The sequence below is a fragment of the Plectropomus leopardus genome, chromosome 5, assembly GCF_026936395.1.
Source record: "Plectropomus leopardus strain MGB_pleo_1.0 chromosome 5, ASM2693639v1, whole genome shotgun sequence".
Lineage (NCBI taxonomy): Eukaryota > Metazoa > Chordata > Actinopteri > Perciformes > Serranidae > Plectropomus > Plectropomus leopardus.
The window spans coordinates 39,101,501-39,119,165 of record NC_142180.1 but is presented as its reverse complement, the minus strand read 5'-3'; the positions used below and the strand labels follow the sequence as shown (position 1 = coordinate 39,119,165).

At 45.9% G+C, this 17,665-nt stretch overlaps 3 protein-coding genes across 4 annotated transcripts in view; 1 reads left to right on the top strand and 2 right to left on the bottom strand.

Annotated features, from left to right (window-relative positions):
* The first annotated feature begins 447 nt into the window (after positions 1–447).
* On the top strand, positions 448–5,926 carry trmt13 (tRNA methyltransferase 13). Its single transcript, XM_042483924.2, has 11 exons — positions 448–597; positions 2,282–2,328; positions 2,434–2,500; positions 2,615–2,674; positions 2,787–2,856; positions 2,942–3,048; positions 3,323–3,541; positions 4,237–4,309; positions 4,436–4,510; positions 4,770–5,142; positions 5,220–5,926. The coding sequence occupies exons 1-11, from the start codon at positions 487–489 to the stop codon at positions 5,395–5,397; spliced, it is 1,380 nt and encodes a 459-aa protein (XP_042339858.2). The 5' UTR covers positions 448–486; the 3' UTR covers positions 5,398–5,926.
* On the bottom strand, positions 5,608–11,401 carry lrrc39 (leucine rich repeat containing 39). Of its 2 annotated transcripts, none has more exons than XM_042483925.2 (9): positions 11,266–11,401; positions 8,847–9,064; positions 7,907–8,015; positions 7,427–7,583; positions 7,208–7,344; positions 6,978–7,123; positions 6,340–6,492; positions 6,069–6,247; positions 5,608–5,757 (listed from the first exon to the last, which is right to left on the bottom strand). In XM_042483925.2, exons 2-9 carry the CDS (start codon positions 8,975–8,977, stop codon positions 5,744–5,746), a joined length of 1,026 nt encoding a protein of 341 aa, XP_042339859.2. In that variant the 5' UTR covers positions 8,978–9,064; positions 11,266–11,401; the 3' UTR covers positions 5,608–5,743. The 2 variants fall into 2 exon arrangements, with proteins under 2 accessions (XP_042339859.2, XP_087934364.1); XM_088078238.1 differs by having other exon boundaries at positions 6,069–6,232.
* A 102-nt stretch (positions 11,402–11,503) lies between these two features.
* dbt (dihydrolipoamide branched chain transacylase E2) overlaps positions 11,504–17,665 on the bottom strand; it is a 7,461-nt gene continuing 1,299 nt past the window's right edge. Inside the window, exons 2-11 of the mRNA XM_088078229.1 lie at positions 16,847–16,979; positions 16,487–16,562; positions 16,183–16,364; positions 15,978–16,105; positions 14,965–15,211; positions 14,721–14,887; positions 14,563–14,640; positions 14,141–14,332; positions 13,980–14,051; positions 11,504–13,539 (exon numbers count right to left, since the gene is read on the bottom strand). Coding sequence (XP_087934355.1) covers positions 13,372–13,539; positions 13,980–14,051; positions 14,141–14,332; positions 14,563–14,640; positions 14,721–14,887; positions 14,965–15,211; positions 15,978–16,105; positions 16,183–16,364; positions 16,487–16,562; positions 16,847–16,979 — 1,443 coding nt within the window. The 3' untranslated portion in view covers positions 11,504–13,371. The remainder of the gene's footprint in view (positions 13,540–13,979; positions 14,052–14,140; positions 14,333–14,562; positions 14,641–14,720; positions 14,888–14,964; positions 15,212–15,977; positions 16,106–16,182; positions 16,365–16,486; positions 16,563–16,846; positions 16,980–17,665) is intronic.

Below are 17,665 nucleotides of genomic sequence, written 5' to 3'. Positions count from 1 at the left end.
GATGATGATGATGATGATGATGAGGGTGACTGTGGGTCTGTGATGATATTGATAATTGATTGAGTCTCGTGCATATATTGATACGGAGGTGTCCAAAGGCGCAACCAGGACCAAGACCACGATCAGGGCGAGCGGGGGTCCAGGACTGAAGGGTCGGTAAGGGACAGTGAGGGCGACAGACAGGCTGGAGCCTGAACGTGTAGGACGTTGTGGGTGAGAAGGATTTTAGACTCGGTCCCGGGTTTCGCAGAGAGCCGGTGCACCGAAGCTAAAACAGCAGAAATATGGTCCCTTTTCTTTCAGTGTGAACGGATTCGGATCGGGACTCAGGACAGTCTTCACTGACTGTGTGATCATAACAATAAAACCATCAAACTAATCTGCAGCTTAAACTTTGATCTCCATGTTCAAACGAGGCTCGTCAGTCGGTGTTTCGGTTTCCTGCAGCGGGCGGAGTCCTTGAACGTCTCACGGAGCTCCTCCAACATGGCGTCGCCCCTGCCCGGCAGATGCTCTTTCTTCCTGCAGAAGAAGAAACGTTTCTGCAAAATGATCGTCGCGAGAGGAAAACTGTTCTGCGGAGAGCACGCGACCATGGTAAGTCCGCGGACACGCGCCGAGTCCACGGACACGCGCCGAGTCCACGGACAGAACAGGAAGAGAGTCATCAGCTGATCCTTAGATATCGATCCTCAGAAAACTCTGATCGATAAAGCCTACAGTTTAAACTATATTATTTTGACAGTTCGGGGACAAAATAAAAGCCGTCAGTTTGTTTGTTTGTTGCATCTGAAGAATCTTGAGGAGGCGGAGCGCCCCCCGCAGGAGGCGGACCGCCACACACGACTTCATCTGTGAATGCAGAGCTTCTGCTGCAGCTTCAACACCATTTAACCGTTTAATAAACTGTAATGTGTGCGCGGTAACAGTGCGGAAAGCCCGTGCGTCCATATTCAATCTGTTAACCATCAGAAGAGCTGCATTAACCCATTGAAACCCGAGCAAATGCTTTGGTTTCCTTCATTCACATGGGAAAAAGACACTGAGCAACAAAAAATAAATGACCCAAAACTTAGCAAGAAAATGGTAAAAAGTACGAGAAAAGTATCTGTTTTTTTAAGAAACACAAGAAAGAGCAAAAACAGGAAATACAAAACTAGGCAAGCTAAAAAATGCTTAAAAATCTAAACAATTCGGTAACATAACTGTAAACTTGTTATCATAAAAAATACACTGTAGGGTTTTTTTTTTGTTTTCCCCGAGCTCGTTAAAAATAACTTTTGACATCTATGAATTTGTTGCAATTTGCGGAACATTTCTGTCCAAGATGCAAGATTGGCTTTTTCTCCTGTTTCTGGGGGAAATCAAACCAGTCTTTTCTGAGTTCAAAGGGTTAAATAAAACGATGAACTCCTCCACGTGAAGCCGGGAGCAGTTTATTTTCATCTGTGTGTTTGGACAATGTGTTCATTTGTTTTAATTTCATGATCTGAAATCACTTTGACGACATGTTGTGTCCCTCAGGAGGACATCTCCATGTCTCTCCAGAACTCTTTTCCACCAAAGTTTAAATTTAAACATCAGACGACCTGTTAAAAACAGCTGAGTGTTGCGTTCAGCGTCACCAACAGACCGGAGAACAGGTCAGCAAACGGCTGAAAGCAGCAGAGAGGCCGGTGAAAACGTGAAGGCGGTCGCTTGTTTGATCCGTCTGATGGGTTCGGTCGGTCTGAGTTTGGATCGATGTTTGAGCTGCTTGAGCAGAGACAGACCGAATCCTCTGGTGGCCTTTCATTGCATTTCGCTGGTCAGTCATTTTGGCTCTTTTTTGTTTGTTTGTTTTTTCCTTTCATTTGTTTTTGCATTATTTTTTAATTTGGTGATTTTTTAAAGAAAAACAATGGCATTTTTTACTTTCCTTTTCATTTTTGGGGGATGTTTTTTTCATCAAACTGTGTTAGCTTTTTTTTTTTAGCTTTAACATGTAGGCAAAAAAGAATTTATTTCAATTTTTTTTTCTTCAAAAGTATTTGGCAGTTTTTGTCCTTTAAAATGTTTGGCTTTTTTTATTTGGACTTTTTTTTGGTAAACTATTTTTCCTCCAGAATTTTGGGCTTTTCTCACAAACTTTCAGCAATGTTTTTTTTTTTTTTAGAACTATTTTTCCTTCAGTTTGTTTTGGCCTTTTTATATAATATTTGACACTTTTCCACTATTTATTTCTTCAAGTTTATTTATTTTTAATATTTTTGTTAATTTGTTCCCTTCTTCCTGTTTGCAGGAGGAAGGAAGCAGCAGGAGGATCATGTGTCCTCTGGACCCCAAACAGTGAGTCAGCTAATCAATCACATCAGTGATCCAGTTTATGTGAAACTGCATCAGAGAGTCAAAGATGGAGACGTTTTTATGACTTCCTGTTTTTTTGACCTTCAGCACTGTGAGTGAAGACAAACTGGACAAACACCTGAAGAAATGCAACTCCAGAGAGAAACCCAAACCTGTGAGACAAACTTCACGTCCTCTGTCAGACGCTGTCATCAATATCATCATAATACATAATCTCATTATTATTGCTGTTGTTGTTGTTGTTGTTGTGTGTTTGTGTGTTCTGCAGGTTTATTATGTTGAAAACATCAACACTGGACCAGCCGACGGAGACGAGACGCTTCAACAGGTAATAACACACCTGCTGAGGACTCACAGTCGCTGATGGTGATGGTGATGATGATGATGATGATGATGATGATGATGATGATGATGATGATGGTGATGATGTCATCTGTCAGGTAAGTCTGTCTGAGCGCAGCAGGGCGGAGCTTCAGTCTCTGGTGGACCAACTGAAGACAGCCGTCACAGGTGAGTTTAGAGACGTTTACCTGTCGGTTACCTGATGATGATGATGATGATGATGATGATGATGATGTGGTTGTGGTTGTTGTAGTACTGCAGTGGGACGTGGAGGACAGCATTCTGTCTCACCCCGTCCTCCAGGAAGAACTCAACAACCCGAAGAACGGAGACTCAGCCCAAAAACACCTGAAGCAGCAGGTACACAAAAAAAAACAGGAAGCAGGAAGCTTTGAGTCTGAGAGCCAAGATTTAACCCGTCGGTCTGTGATTGGATGTGAGACTGTGACCCGTCTGATGAGTCAGAGCTGTCAGCCAATCAGTAGCTGCATGTCTATAAATAACTCCAGGTAGATCTCATGTCCTCTGACATCTTCAGAGCTCAGCAGAGTTTGGGTTCTGCTGATCGAAGAGCGGAACTAAGCACCGCTCCCCGAGGAGGCGGAGCTCTGTCTCACCTGTCAGGTGTGTCCAGTCCTCTCTCTTAGGTCACCTGCGGGCGCTGGGGCTGCTGGAAAGGGGGCGGTGCTTCGTGGAGTTTGGAGCAGGTCGAGGAAAACTGTCTCACTGGATCCACGAGGCCCTGAAGACCCCAGACCACCTGCAGACCAGACCAGACCAGAACAGAGACCAGGTGGATCCCTGTGAGGACCTGCAGCTGCTGCTGGTGGAGCGCAGCAGCACTCGATTCAAGGCAGGAAACCAGCTGCAGGGGGGGGTTTAACTGTGTCAGCAGAGAACCTGTTCAGGTCCAACATCAGGACCATCTTTGATCTGAGCTCTTTGGGGGCTCAGTCCGGACCTCATTAGGGAGGTCCGGGGGGATCTGTTCTGAGGCGTCTGTATTCACTTCGCGCCTCGTTTAACCTGAAAACATTTTTTTTGTTTGAACAGTGATGATGAAAATATGAGTATTTGTCATAAATCAGGTCAAGTCAGTTTCATTCATAGAGCCCATTTTCTCAAAACACGGTTAACCTCAGAGGGCTTTACAGCAGGCACCATCCCTCTGCCCTCAGACCCTCACATCACCCGAGGAAACACTCCCCAAAAAGAACCCCTGTAACGGGGAAAAAAGGATGAATATATTGAGAGTGGAGGCGTGGTTCATAATAAAGGCCTAGGAGTCTATGAGTCTAGGATTTTGGTCTTAAAGTATTTGGTGATTTTTTAAAAAAAAAAGACAAATCCCCAGTAGCTGATCTGGTAGAGCCGGCAACTGCTCTGTCACTGTCCAGTAAAGACGGACGGACAGCCTCCAAACACGTCTGAAAAATGTAATAATAATCAGTCACTCACCTGCAGGAAAGTCAAGCTGGTCAGACCAGAACAGGTCTGACTCATTCTGGTCTGACTCGTTCTGGTCTGACTCGTTCTCGTCTGTTGCAGGTTGACGGGAAACATCAGGACGCTGGCGTCGAATTTGAGAGGCTTCAGGTCGACATCCAGCATCTGGATCTGAGTAAGAGACCAACACCTGCAGACATCCCTTGTTCTCTGTTGTCCAGGTTCTCTTTAGTCCCAGTTCCCTGTAGTGGACCTGGTTGTGTATAGTCCTGGTCTGGACCTTGTGGTTGTGGTGTTTCAGGTAAAGTCCAGATGCTGACCCAGAAGAAGCTCCCGCTGGTCGCAGTCGGGAAACACCTGTGTGGAGCAGCGACAGGTGAGCCGTCCTCTGCTCTGATTGGCTGTCAGGAAAAGTTCAAGAACATAGACACAGCCGGTCTCTCCTGTCCCTGGTCTCACCTGTCTCTGGTCTCTCCTGTCCCTGGTCTCACCTGTCCCTGGTCTCTCCTGTCTCTGGTCTCTCCTGTCCCTGGTCTCACCTGTCCCTGGTCTCACCTGTCTCTGGTCTCTCCTGTCCTTGGTCTCACCTGTCCCTGGTCTCTCCTGTCCCTGGTCTTTCCTGTTCCTGGTCTCAGATCTGGCTCTGCGTTGTTTGTTGGGGACACCAGAACTCACAGAGGACACTGGACCTGCCCCTAAACGCCCCAGAACCTCAGAACCAGCAGCACAGCAAAATCCTAATCCTGGTCTAGGTCCAGGTCATGTGCTGGGCCTGACAGTGGCACTGTGCTGCCATCATCGCTGTGAGTGGCGTCACTATGTGGGGCAGCGGTTCTTCGAGCAGCAAGGACTCGGTGCCACAGAGTTTTCGGCGTTCTGTCGGATGTCCAGCTGGGCCACGTGTGGACTCAGATCGACCAATCAGGACACTCCGCCTCGGGATCCGACCAATCAGAGAGAAGAGGATGAAGAGCATGAGCCAGCGGAGGAGAAGGATGCCGTGAGCGGGTAAATATTTGACCCCGTGAACTTTGTTTCAGATTGAAACTGAGGTCACCAAAGTCATGTCCTCCTCCTGTCTGCAGCTTCCTGTCAGTGGACGAGCGCCAGCGCGTTGGCCGTCTGTGCAAACGCCTGATCGACGGCGGCAGACTTCACTTCCTGAAGACCAAAGGATTCGACTGCAAACTGAGTCGTTACGCAGACAGTCATGTGACTCTGGAGAACGTCCTGCTGAGTGCCGTCCCCTCGTCCCCGTCCTGAGGGTCAAACTAAGGATGCAGACGACACGCAGACGAAAAACAGACGACACGCAGACGAAAAACAGACGACACGCAGACACAAAACAGACGAGTTCTCAGTTTCTGTGTTTTTGGATTGAATTGTTTGTATTAAAGAGTTTGACTGCGTTGAGTCCGTCAGCTGATTGGCTGAATTTAAAGCTGATTTCAGATCAATAACGACACACAAATATGAGCTGATGGAACATTAATAGAGAATCAGACAGTTTCACAAACAGGAACATGAAGATTTAAATATATAAAGAGTCCTGGATGTGATCTCACTGAGCTCCCACAGGAAGAAGAAGAAATATCGAGCCCCGATTAATTTAGTCGTTCGGCTCTGAAACAGAAACACAATCAATATTTTAATCAGTTTCAGTAACAATCAATACATTTAATTTAGTTTAAGAAATTATTTTTTCATTAAAAATCCATCAGATGAGTATAATTATTATCATCATTTAGTTTAATGAGAAAAATATTTTTAAATAAAAAACAACCAGGAATGAGACTGTCTCAGCTCGTTCAGTTTCTGATCCGCTCGATGAAAACAGATTCAGAGTACAGACAGAGAGACACCGGGACATCTGTGTGTCCCCATGTCTCTCTGGGTGTCTCGTGTTGATGACTGGTGGACGTGTTGACACTAACGGCCGACTCGGTGCACGTTGAGCGCGGCGTGCGCTCTCTTTCTGGCCTCCTGGATGTAAAAGTGCATAAACTCTCGTCCAAACATCTCTCTGTCGTCCTCGTCCTCGTCCTCTGTCTCTGTCTTTCTGCTGGGCAGTGTCACGTCCAGAGTCAGAGGGTTGTCCCTGAAATTCACAAACCTGCTTCAACAGAAACACAAATGTCTGTTCAGCCCAAGAGACGTCCGCGGGACACGTCTCCTCTGATTCTGTGAGAGGAAGGACGGACTGACCTGAGGCGGGACATGTCCTCCATCAGCGGGGGGATGTCTCTCAGCCTGTTGCTGCTGAGGACAAGCGTGTCCAGACTCTCCATCCTGCTGATGCTGTCCGGAAGTCTTTCCAGCTGGTTCCTCTGTAGCCACAGAGTGTGCAGCGTCTCCATCCTGAGGACACAATGCCTGCTGCTCATTGGCTGATAGCTGCGGGGTGCAGCGCTCCAATATGCCACATTTAAGAGACAACTTGAGACTTTCCTCCTTGACAGTTAGGGCTTACTCTTACAGTTAGGGCTGGCTCTTACAGTTAGTGCTGGCTCTTACAGTTAGGGCTGGCTCTTACAATTAGGGCTGGCTCTTACAGTCAGTGCTGGCTCTTACAATTAGGGCTGGCTCTTACAGTTAGGGCTGGCTCTTACAGTTAGTGCTGGCTCTTACAGTTAGTGCTGGCTCTTACAGTTAGGGCTGGCTCTTACAGTTAGTGCTGGCTCTTACAGTTAGGGCTGGCTCTTACAGTCAGTGCTGGCTCTTACAGTTAGGGCTGGCTCTTACAGTTAGGGCTGGCTCTTACAGTTAGGGCTGGCTCTTATAGTTAGGGCTGGCTCTTACAGTCAGGGCTGGCTCAGGTCTATAAGTTGAATAAACAGACCCACCTGTGTATGTCGTCTGGCAGGTGCTGCAGTCGGTTCCCTCCCATATCGAGCCACTCAAGTGCCGGCAGCGCAACCACGCAGTCCGGCAGGCAGCTGAAGTCGTTCATGGACAGGTCCAGGTGCTGCAGCTTCTTCAGGTTCCTCAGCTGAGAATGTTCAGAAAACAGACCTCGACCTCAGATCATCCAGATCACAGAGTCTTCGGGGCGGAGCGAGGAGGCGGACTGTACCTGGTCTGGGAGCCAGTTCAGGTCCCGGTTCATGGCCAGCTCCAGTCGCTCCAGACTCTCGCAACCGCTCAGCGCCTCAGGAACCTCCTGGACTCTGTTGTAGCTCAGCATCAGCTCCCTGAGCCGAGTCAGCTGACCTGAGACCAGAACCAGAACCAGGACATGAGGACATGATGACTGCAGGAGAACAGAACCATGAAACGGGTGGCAGGTACTGACCGATCTGTTGGGGGATCTCTGTGACCCCGTTCCGTGACAGATCGAGAACCAAAAGGTTCTGGAAGCTGGAGATGAAGTGAGGGATCTTCTGTAGTCCGGTCCGGTGGATCTGCCACTCCTGGACCTGAGTGAGCTGCAGCAGGCAGCCCGGCAGCGACTGGAGAACCCGAACCAGAACCAGAACCGGGGGGGGGAAAGAATCAACACTTGAGCTGTTTGTGACTCGGTTAGAGTGCACCAGTAATTTTGAAATGTGCTGCACGATCAGAATCACTGCAACGACTTCACGGCTTCAGAGTTCAGACTGAAAGAAATGAAGCTAAAAGTCAAAACCATCAAGTTAATTGAATTTAATTTAATTTAACTGAATCTGACAGAATGACTGATCACATCGTTAATCATTATGGAGACAAAACCAGATTAAAAAATAACAGAGGACGCACGTTTAAAAGCACGAATCATCAGACGTCCTCTCGTTACCTTCCAGTCCTCCTGTTCGATTCGGAGGACGAGGCGTCCATCTTCTGTCTGCAGCTTCTGTTTGAGACGAGACAGAGCCGCCCTGTCCTCCCAGAGACACACACTGAGTCTGGAACAAGGACACCAGAGACATCACAGACAGAGGGACAGAAGGACAGACAGATGAAGACATGAGACTTGTAACCACAATCTGTCTCTCAGTTTGTCTCTTGGTGGACCCTGATGAGCTCCAGGATACAACGCTAGCTGTTTCCCTCTGTTTCCAGGCTTTATGCTAAGCTAAGCTAACTACATCCTGAACACACACAGACACCCAAATGTCTCTGAGAGACATCAGCTGCTTTCACTTCCTATCTGATCACGCCGTTAGTCCTCCTGTCCACTCTGTATGACAGGTTCCATCACAGACTGGAGGACAGAGTGTGAGACAACGCTCTGAGACAACATCTGTTGAAAGGGACAGCCAGCAGGACGGAACGTGGACAGGACGGAGCGTGGACAGGACGGAGCGTGGACAGGACGGAGCGTGGACAGGACGGAGCGTGGACAGGACAGGTTTTGATGACACTCAAGCAGTTTGCATTTTTTAAAAATCACCAAAAATTATGTTTAAGGTAAAAAAGTCAAATATGTTTTTTTCTGTATCAAAAATTTGAAGGAAAAAAAGACAAAATATTTTCTTTAAAAATCCACGATAATTTTTGAGGGAAAAAAGACGCCAAAAAGTTTTGAAGAAAAATTAGTTTGCCAAAAGTTTTAAAGAAAAAAAACAAACTGCACAAAATGTAGAGATAGATAGAAAAAGAAACTGCCAAAAATATTAAAGAAAAATAAGTCAGTCAAGTAACAATCACCAAATATTTGAAGGAAAAAAAAATTGCCAGACATCATCACTTCCTGTAGTTTGAACCAATAGAATCGTCGGTCAGCGGAGTCTGACCTGCCGGTGGCCCCGCCCCCGGCCGTCCTCCTCCGCTGCTCCTCCTGCTGCTCCTCCTGGACCCTCCGGATCCTCGTCTCCCACAGAGCCTTTATGGAGCTCACCGAGCCGCACGCTACCACGCCCACCATGATGACCACTTCCTGTCCACCGAGTGATGTCACAGCTCAGGACGACCTCCGACCTCTGAGCTGCAGCCACACCCCCCTGGGAGCCGCCTGTCGGATTAAAAAATGAGTTAATTTGTTTATTCAACAGACAACAAATAACAACAAACATTCAAAGCAACATAAACAGGAATAAATCAGTTACATTTTGAATGATAAAATAAATAAAATAATAAATAATTGTAGTTATCTAGAATAAATAATTAAAAAATAAATGACATTAAATGTAAAAAAGTTTGAATTTACTTTAACTATAAATATTATAATCATTCAGAGGAACAGTGAATATTTAAATAATAATATTATTGTTTAATGATTTAAATCTATAATTTTTACTCTCCTTAAATTATTTAATCTGAAATATAACATTCATGTTATGGAACAGTAAATATTTTATTAAGTATACATTTTTCCATTTTTACTCTCCTTGAGACATTTAAGATAAAATCTTTATGAAGATACATTTTGATTTCTTTTTTTAACAAACATCTCATTTGAAGAAAGTAATTAACTGAAAATAAACAAGAATAAATCAATTAAATTGAAAAAATAATAAAAAATGTATTTTTATATATATATCATTATTATTATTATTTTACTTCTTGAAATTTTAAGACGTGAATCTTTTCTTTTTTTTAAATCAGAACAATATAGACTTAAGATATACATAAACATAGCACAATAAGTAAGGACATTTGTGTTTGTTTTATTTCTTTGTTGTAACAATGCTTCTTATACTGTCTTATATATATCGTCTTATACCGTTGGAAAGCCATTTTATTTCCCTTTTAATGGTGCCACGTTTGTAAGGAACATGCACTTGTGGGATCAGCAGCAGAGCTGAATATGTGGGTTGAGCCCATTAAAAATTTGCCAAATCTTTTCTGCTGATGTCAAACAGCGTATTCTGCTATTGACTCTTGTTTGGTGGATTGGATGATTGAAGTCTGAAGATGAATGACATATTGGCAGTTTAACAATTTATTCATTGAACAAACAGGAGCCTCAGTAGCGTGTGGAGGAACCATACACAGCCACAACAGCTCATGCTGGTCACCAGCCTGGTCACACGCTGCTGTGGGATGGATTCCATTCTTCAACCAGCATTTGTCACGAGTCGGCAAACGTGGTTGTGTCGGTCACTCCGGCACGAACAGCACGCCCAAGCTGATCCCACAAGTGTTCGGTGGGGTTGAGGTCAGGACTGTTGGCAGGCCAGTCCATCCTCTCCACGCCCAAATTCTGGAGGTAGTCTCTGATAAAGCCCGCTCTGTGGGGGCGAGCACTGTCATCTTGGAGGACAGAGTTCGGTCCCGGACTGTGGAGATATGGGATTGCCACTGGTTGCAGAATCTCATTTCAGTATCTCTCTGCATTGAGATTGCCTCCAATGATGACAAGCCTCGTTTTTCCAGTGAGAGAGATGCCGCCCCACGCCATCACACTGCCTCCACCAAAAGATGTTACTTTGTCTATGCAGCAACCAGCATAGCGCTCTCCGTGTCTTCTCCACACTTTGACCCTATGACCCAACTACTGTTAGCAGAATCTGCACTCATCGCTGAACATAATGTTCCTCCACATGTTCAGGTTCCAGTGCACGTGTTACCGACACCAGCGTAACGGGCCTGACGATGAAGGGCAGTCACTGCAGGCCTCCTGGCAGCCCTATGAGACCGGAGACCGGGCGCGTGCAGTCTGTTCCAGAATCTGCAGAGGACTGCCTACGGTTCCTAAGTGCTGACAGGGTGAGGAAACGGTCTTCTTGGGGTGTTGTCTTCTTGGGACGCCCACTTTGCTGCATTGACATTCCCCGTTATGTGGAACTTGGCCTTCAGTTTGGAGATGGTACTCGGGCTCACTCTAAATAATGCTGCAACTTGGTTTTGCGGAACACCACCTTTACCGAAGTTGCTGTATTGCACGGACCCTATCCAGATCAGTCAAACGTGGCATGCCGATTCGTGGAGCAGACACCAACTGACCGCTGTTTCAGGGCCCGTGCTCACAGGACCTGGGGCTACCAGAAGCTCAAAACAGAGGCAAGAGCAACAGCAAGAAAAGCTGTTTGGCTTCGGCAGAGAAGATTTGGCAGATTTTTCATGGCCCACAGCTGCTCTGACTGCAGCTCACACGGAGGTGTATTACTCGTGTGTGTATTATCAGTGCGGTGGTGTAGTATTGGTAGTACTGTGTGCAGTATTTGTGTCTAGTATTAGTGTGTATATTAGTGTGTGTTGTTGATATCTCACCTTGTGTGAACGCGGCAGCCGTCCTCCATGCTACGACTCTTCAGCTGAAATCTGACCTCAGATTTGCTGTGGGTTAATTTTAGCCTCCAGGTCACATGACCCCCTGACACCATGCCCAATCACATGACTCACTGCTCAGTCACATGACTCTGTTGGTATAAACACATGCAGCTCACTTTGAAATAAAGTTAGACCTCCAGGACCTCCATGAATGAAAGCTGAGCAGAGAGCCGAGAACTTTGAGGTTTGTGCACTTCAACTTTATTAAAGTTTTTCACCAGCTTCAAACAGTTTTTATCTGTGCATATCGACAATCCCAAAAATACAAAAACCCAAAGTTTGTTCCTTAAAACAGCTAAAAGCAAAAACACAACGCAGGAAACGCAACAAACGCAGGAAACACAACAGACAACCAACAGCGTGTGCTTATTACCCAGCAGCCACCTGGACAGACAGCCAGTCAGGCACAGGAGAGAAAAGTCCAGCAGCTAGTCCTGGATCCATCTCCACAGAGGGAACTATAAAGAGGTTCTGTAACAGTCTACAGGACAGACCAGGACCAGGTCTGCAGGAACCAGGTCTGCAGGAACCAGGTCTGCACCCACAACTCAGCCCATTTATTTACAGTTTGAAGATCATCTGTCAGATTTAGTGTTTATCATGAAGAAGCAGGAGAGGACAGGTGGAGGACAGACAGAGGACAGACGAGACATGACGGGTCTGAACCAGGAAACGGAACTAACGTTTTTTCTCTGTATTGTTCATTTTCTGATGATTGTGAAGCTGCTGAACTGATAAACTTAATCATGATTTCATTTGTTCACAGCGACTCTCAGCTCATATTTATCTCTATATCTATTTATATTTACCTCGATCATTTAGTCACATGACCCTCCACCAGACAGACAAGTGTCCTGTGCAGACTCCTCCTTTTCAAAATTGCCAAAAATCTTAGGACAAAAGTTGCCAAATATTTTAAAGAGTAAAAAAAAACTGCCCAAAATGTTTTAATAAAAATACTTTGCCAATAATTTCAAAGAAAAACGCCTTTTTGCAAAACAAATAGTTTACCAAAAAATGTAAAAAAAAAAAAAATAAAAAAAAGCCCAAATTTTTAAAGAAAAAAAGAAAATGCTAAAAATTTTAAAGAAAAAATGCAAATCTTGTCAAAGAAAAAAATGGTTTGGTCAAAACTCCTTTTGAAGAAAGGAAAAAAAAAAGAATAAAAATCTAATTTCTTTAATGTCGACACACAGACCTTCATCAGAATCATTAACTTAGCCCCCAAAAAACTTATTTCATTAAGAGTCAATAATCTACTGGAACAACATCATAACTCAGTTTTGGTTCCTGTCAGGTGTCTCTGGCATGTTCGATGAACAGGAACATGGTTCTACCTGATCTGGATTTAGAGGAACAATTTATCACAGGAGACACTGCAGTTTAATGTTTCAGGAAGAGAACTACAAACTGACCTGAGAGCAGCTGCTGATCGCTGCTCCACAGGGTCAGATTCAGACCAGCTGGACACTAAAAATAAAAGCTTCACTTCACCGGTTCACCAAATCACCGGTTTAGTGGTTCACCGGTTCATTGGTTCACCGGTTTAGGGGGTCACCGGTTCATTGGTTCACCGGTTTAGGGGGTCACCGGTTCATTGGTTCACCGGTTTAGGGGGTCACCGGTTCATTGGTTCACCGGTTTAGGGGGTCACCGGTTCATTGGTTCACCGGTTTAGGGGACTCACCGAGTCAGCTGGTGTCTGTCAGTAGTTTGAAGAGTTTGCGGTTGATTCTCTGAAACATTAAAGATCATTGTTCAATGTTTTTGTTCTTTAAACATTTAACCAAACTAACCACCTCTGACCTCCACTGTGTGTGTGTGTGTGTGTGTGTGTGTGTGTGTTATTGGTCGTCATGGTAACAGTGTGATTGACCCCTCCTCCTCCTCACGGCGCCTTGCTCAAAGGCAACAAGGAAATGATAGTGAGTGAGCGTGAAGGCCTCAAACAGAGAAAGAGGCAGCGAAGGCGTGTGGAGGAGGAGCCCTGATGAAGGTGGTCGTGGTCGTCGTCCTCACCGGGGCTGATGGGAAATAGTGCTCTGTCTATTTGAGGTCCAGCACCATGGTGGCCGGGTTCTCCAGGTACTCCCTCCACAGGTTGGAGAACCGACACATGGTGGCCCCGTCGATGATGCGATGATCTGCCGACCAGCTGACGTTCATGATGTGAGCTTGTACCACCTGACCATCGGCGTCGAAACGAGGAAGAACCTGATGGAGGAATGATCACAAATCACGTTCCGATTGTGTCTGTCGTTTTACGAAACACAAAACAGTTTGCTGGTTAAAGACTCCCACTGAGGTTTGGAGCTGAACTGAGCTGATTTTAAAGGGTTAACTCAGAAGTTAGTGTTTTCCCTCCACCAACGAGATCGCTGACAGCCTGTCGTAGAGTTGGTCAGGTGCTCTGTCAGTCTTTCAGTAAGTCGTCCGACAAGTCTTTTAGTAAGTAATTCAGTCAGTCAGTCAGTCGATAGGTCTTTTGCTAAGTCGGTCAGTAAGTTGTGAAGGAGTTTTAACACACTGGAGCTTTAATAAAACTTAAATGTGAAACTGCAGATGAATGTTGGCTGCGACATCACAACATATGAACACACGTATGTGATGAGGACTGTCCGCCTTTTGGATAATTCTGGAAAGTTTGGACTCACCAGGATTTTTCCCAGCGCTCCGATGGCAACTTCAGGAGGAAGGATGACGGGTTTGGCATACGTCCCTCCAATCTGAGAGAGACCAACAACAGGACACGGGCTGATGTAGTTCAGGACTGCAGCAGGTTCAGTTTCTGGTTCAGGTTCAGGTTGTTACTCACTGAGCCGATGTTGGACAGCGTGAAGGTTCCTCCACTCAACTCGTTGGTTCCCAGCTGACCTGCAGCTCCGAGCGCCTGCAGACGGTTTAACTCCTGAGCGATCTCGAATACGCTGAGCAGCTGAACGTTCTTCACGTTGGGAACCAGCAGACCCTGACTGGTGTCCATCGCCAGGCCGATGTTATGAGATGCCTGCAGGACACAACCGAGACATGTCACATCCGCTTCTAAAGACCGGCATGTGTTTCTGAGGACCGGCACATCCTCTTGAGGACCATCACGTATTTCTGAGGACCTTTATATGTTTCTGAGGACCGTCATGTGACCATGATCATCTAATACTGCTGAATGAATGTATTAAAGGGACAAAACTTTAAGAGGAGAAACATTTATAAAAAGCCTGGTTTAAACAATGCGCTGACCTTGTACGTGATGTTCTGGCAGCCTTCGTCCACTGAGGCGTTGAGGATCGGGAAGTGGAGGAGGCCTAGGGAGGCGGCCTGAACCAATGAGAGCTCAGCATGAACATCAGCGCTGTAAACATGTGACCAATCAGCGTGGAGGCGGAGCGGCGGTGTACCTTGATGAAGAACGGCATGTAGCTTAGTTTGACGCCGCGACCTTCAGCGATGGACCGGAGCTCTGCCCTCAGAGACACCAGGCGGCTCAGGTCCACCTCGTCACAGTAACCGAAGTGAGGAATCTTCAGCGCCGCCGTCATAGTCTTCACCATCGCTTTGTGGAAACCTGCACGCCAGACAAAACGCAATGTCACTGCACGCCACAGACAAAACGTGATATGATCGCAGGACGCGACCTCTAACCTTTGAGGGGCTCTGTGACGTCCTTGCCAGTGAAGACAGGTCTGGGCATGGCCGGTGGAGGTTTGGCTGCTGCCACAGAGCCGACGGGTTTGGCAGCACCAGGGGGCGGGACCGGGGGTGAGGTCTGGATCTCTTGGAACAGGGTCGGAGGGATGATGGCGCCCGTCTGCTTCGCCAGGAAGTTCAGGATGTCCTCCTTCAGTATCCGTCCGTCTTTCCCCGTCCCCACCACCTCACTGAGCTTTATCTGAGAGGACACAACACAACAGAGAGTGAAATAAAGGTACATGAAGTATTGTTACATACTGTTCACATAAAGTTAAATAAAGTACTGTGCTTCTAAAGTTTAAGAAGTTAAATTAAGTACTCTTCTAGTAATGTTAAATAAAGTACTGTTATAATTAACGCAGTGCTAATAAAGTTAATTTAAGTACTGCTCTAAGTTTACTTAGAGTACTGTTCTAATAAAGTTTAATAAAGCGCTTTTCTAATGACGTTAAAGTACTTTTAGAATCAGAATCAGAATCAGAAAAAGATTTATTGCCAGGTATAGTTAACACAATACGAGGAATTTGTTCTGGTGGGTTGGTGCAACATAAATATAGAAAAAGAAAACAGATAAAATAGAAGATACAAATATAAAATATAAAATATAAAACATAAAATATAAAAAGTACGAGTCTTACAGTGCAAAACAAAACAAGTAACACAAGTAACAGTGTAACAGTGCAAGAAACAGAACCATGGAATTAAAGTATATACAAGAATGGTTGGAGTGCAGATATAAAAGGTACTGAACTTATATAACTAATTTAAGTTTTGTTCTAATTAAGTTAAAGAAGTTAAATTAAGTTAAAGTGCTGTTAGAATAAAATTAAATGAAGTACTGCTATACTGATGTTAAATATAGTACTATTCTAATAAAGTTAATAAAGTACAGTTCTGATGCAGGTAAATAAAGTGCTGTCACAACAGAGTTAAATAGAGTACTGTAGGACAGAGGACAGACTCACGTTGTTCTCCATGGCCAGGCGTCTGACGGCGGGCGTGGCCTGAGTCTTGTGACCTTTGATCTCTTGGTGGGTGTGTTCTTCTCGGGCCATGGCGGGCGTCTCGACCACATCCTCCTCCTGGATCACCTCTGATCAACGACACGCTTTTAGTCCAAAAACAACAACAACAGGAAACACTGAGGACAGCCGGGTGTCCGTGTCTCACCTGAGCTGGATTCTGTCTCAATGTCCACTAGCGGTTTGCCCACCAAGGCGGTGGCGTCCACGTCGTAGTAGAGCTTCTTGATGACGCCATCGTAGCGGCTGGTGATGGTGACGGACGCCTTGTCGCTCTGAACCTCACAGATACTGTCAAACTGAGACACCTTATCGCCCTCCTTCACGTACCTGAGGGACAAGTCCATTCATTAGGGACAGACTGGGGACAGACTAAGGACACACTGTAGGCACACTGAGGACACACTGGAGGCACAGACTGGAGACACTTTGTCCATCCTCTTAGTACGTACCACTCCTTCACTGTCACCTCCATGATTCCCTCACCGATGTCGGACAGTTTGAACTGGACTATTGGTCCTCGATTCACTGCGGGACAAAAGACATTGATGACATCATCACTGCATCACTTCCTGTGGACACGCTGAGCGGGCAGAGGGACAGACTGTAAACGTCTGTCTCAGGGTGAAACCTGTTGGTCCGGATTCTCATGAAACAAAGAAGTCACGGGGTGTCACCGGGTGAATAAAGAGTTCGTTATGTGATGTCATCAGTCTCAGACACCTGTCCACTTCCTGCATTCCTGAGACTGGATCAACCAGGTCTGAACCCTGAAAGTGATTCAACATCAGGACACGGACGGTCTGTCTCACCTGTGCAGGTGTGCAGCGTCCTGCTCGTCAACACGTGGGCCGTTCGGTCACACCTGAAGCCGAGCGGCTGAACAGGTCTGAGAGATCTGAAGGTCTGCAGCCGGAAACACCGACGACGGTACTGCTGACTCAGCTGACAGGAAATACCAAACATCCGACAGTAAGAGACACGAAACGACCACAGAGAGACATGAAACAACCACAGAGAGACAAAACAACCACAGAGAAACACCAAACAACCACAGAGAAACAATACAACCACAGAGAGACACCAAACAACCACAGAGAGACAAAACAACCACAGAGAGACACCAAACAACCACAGAGAGACACGAAACAACCATAGAGAGACAAATCAACCACAGAGAGACACAAAACAACCACAGAGAGACACCAAACAACCACAGAGAGACACGAAACAACCACAGAGACACAAAACAACCACAGAGACACCAAACAACCACAGAGACACAAAACAACCACAGAGAGACACAAAACAACCACAGAGAGACAAAACAACCACAGAGAGACACGAAACAACCACAGAGACACAAAACAACCACAGAGAGACACCAAACAACCACAGAGAGACAAAACAACCACAGAGACACAAAACAACCACAGAGACACCAAACAACCACAGAGAGACAAAACAACCACAGAGAGACAAAACAACCACAGAGACACAAAACAACCACAGAGAGACACAAAACAACCACAGAGAGACAAAACAACCACAGAGAGACACAAAACAACCACAGAGAGACACCAAACAACCACAGAGAGACACGAAACAACCACAGAGACACAAAACAACCA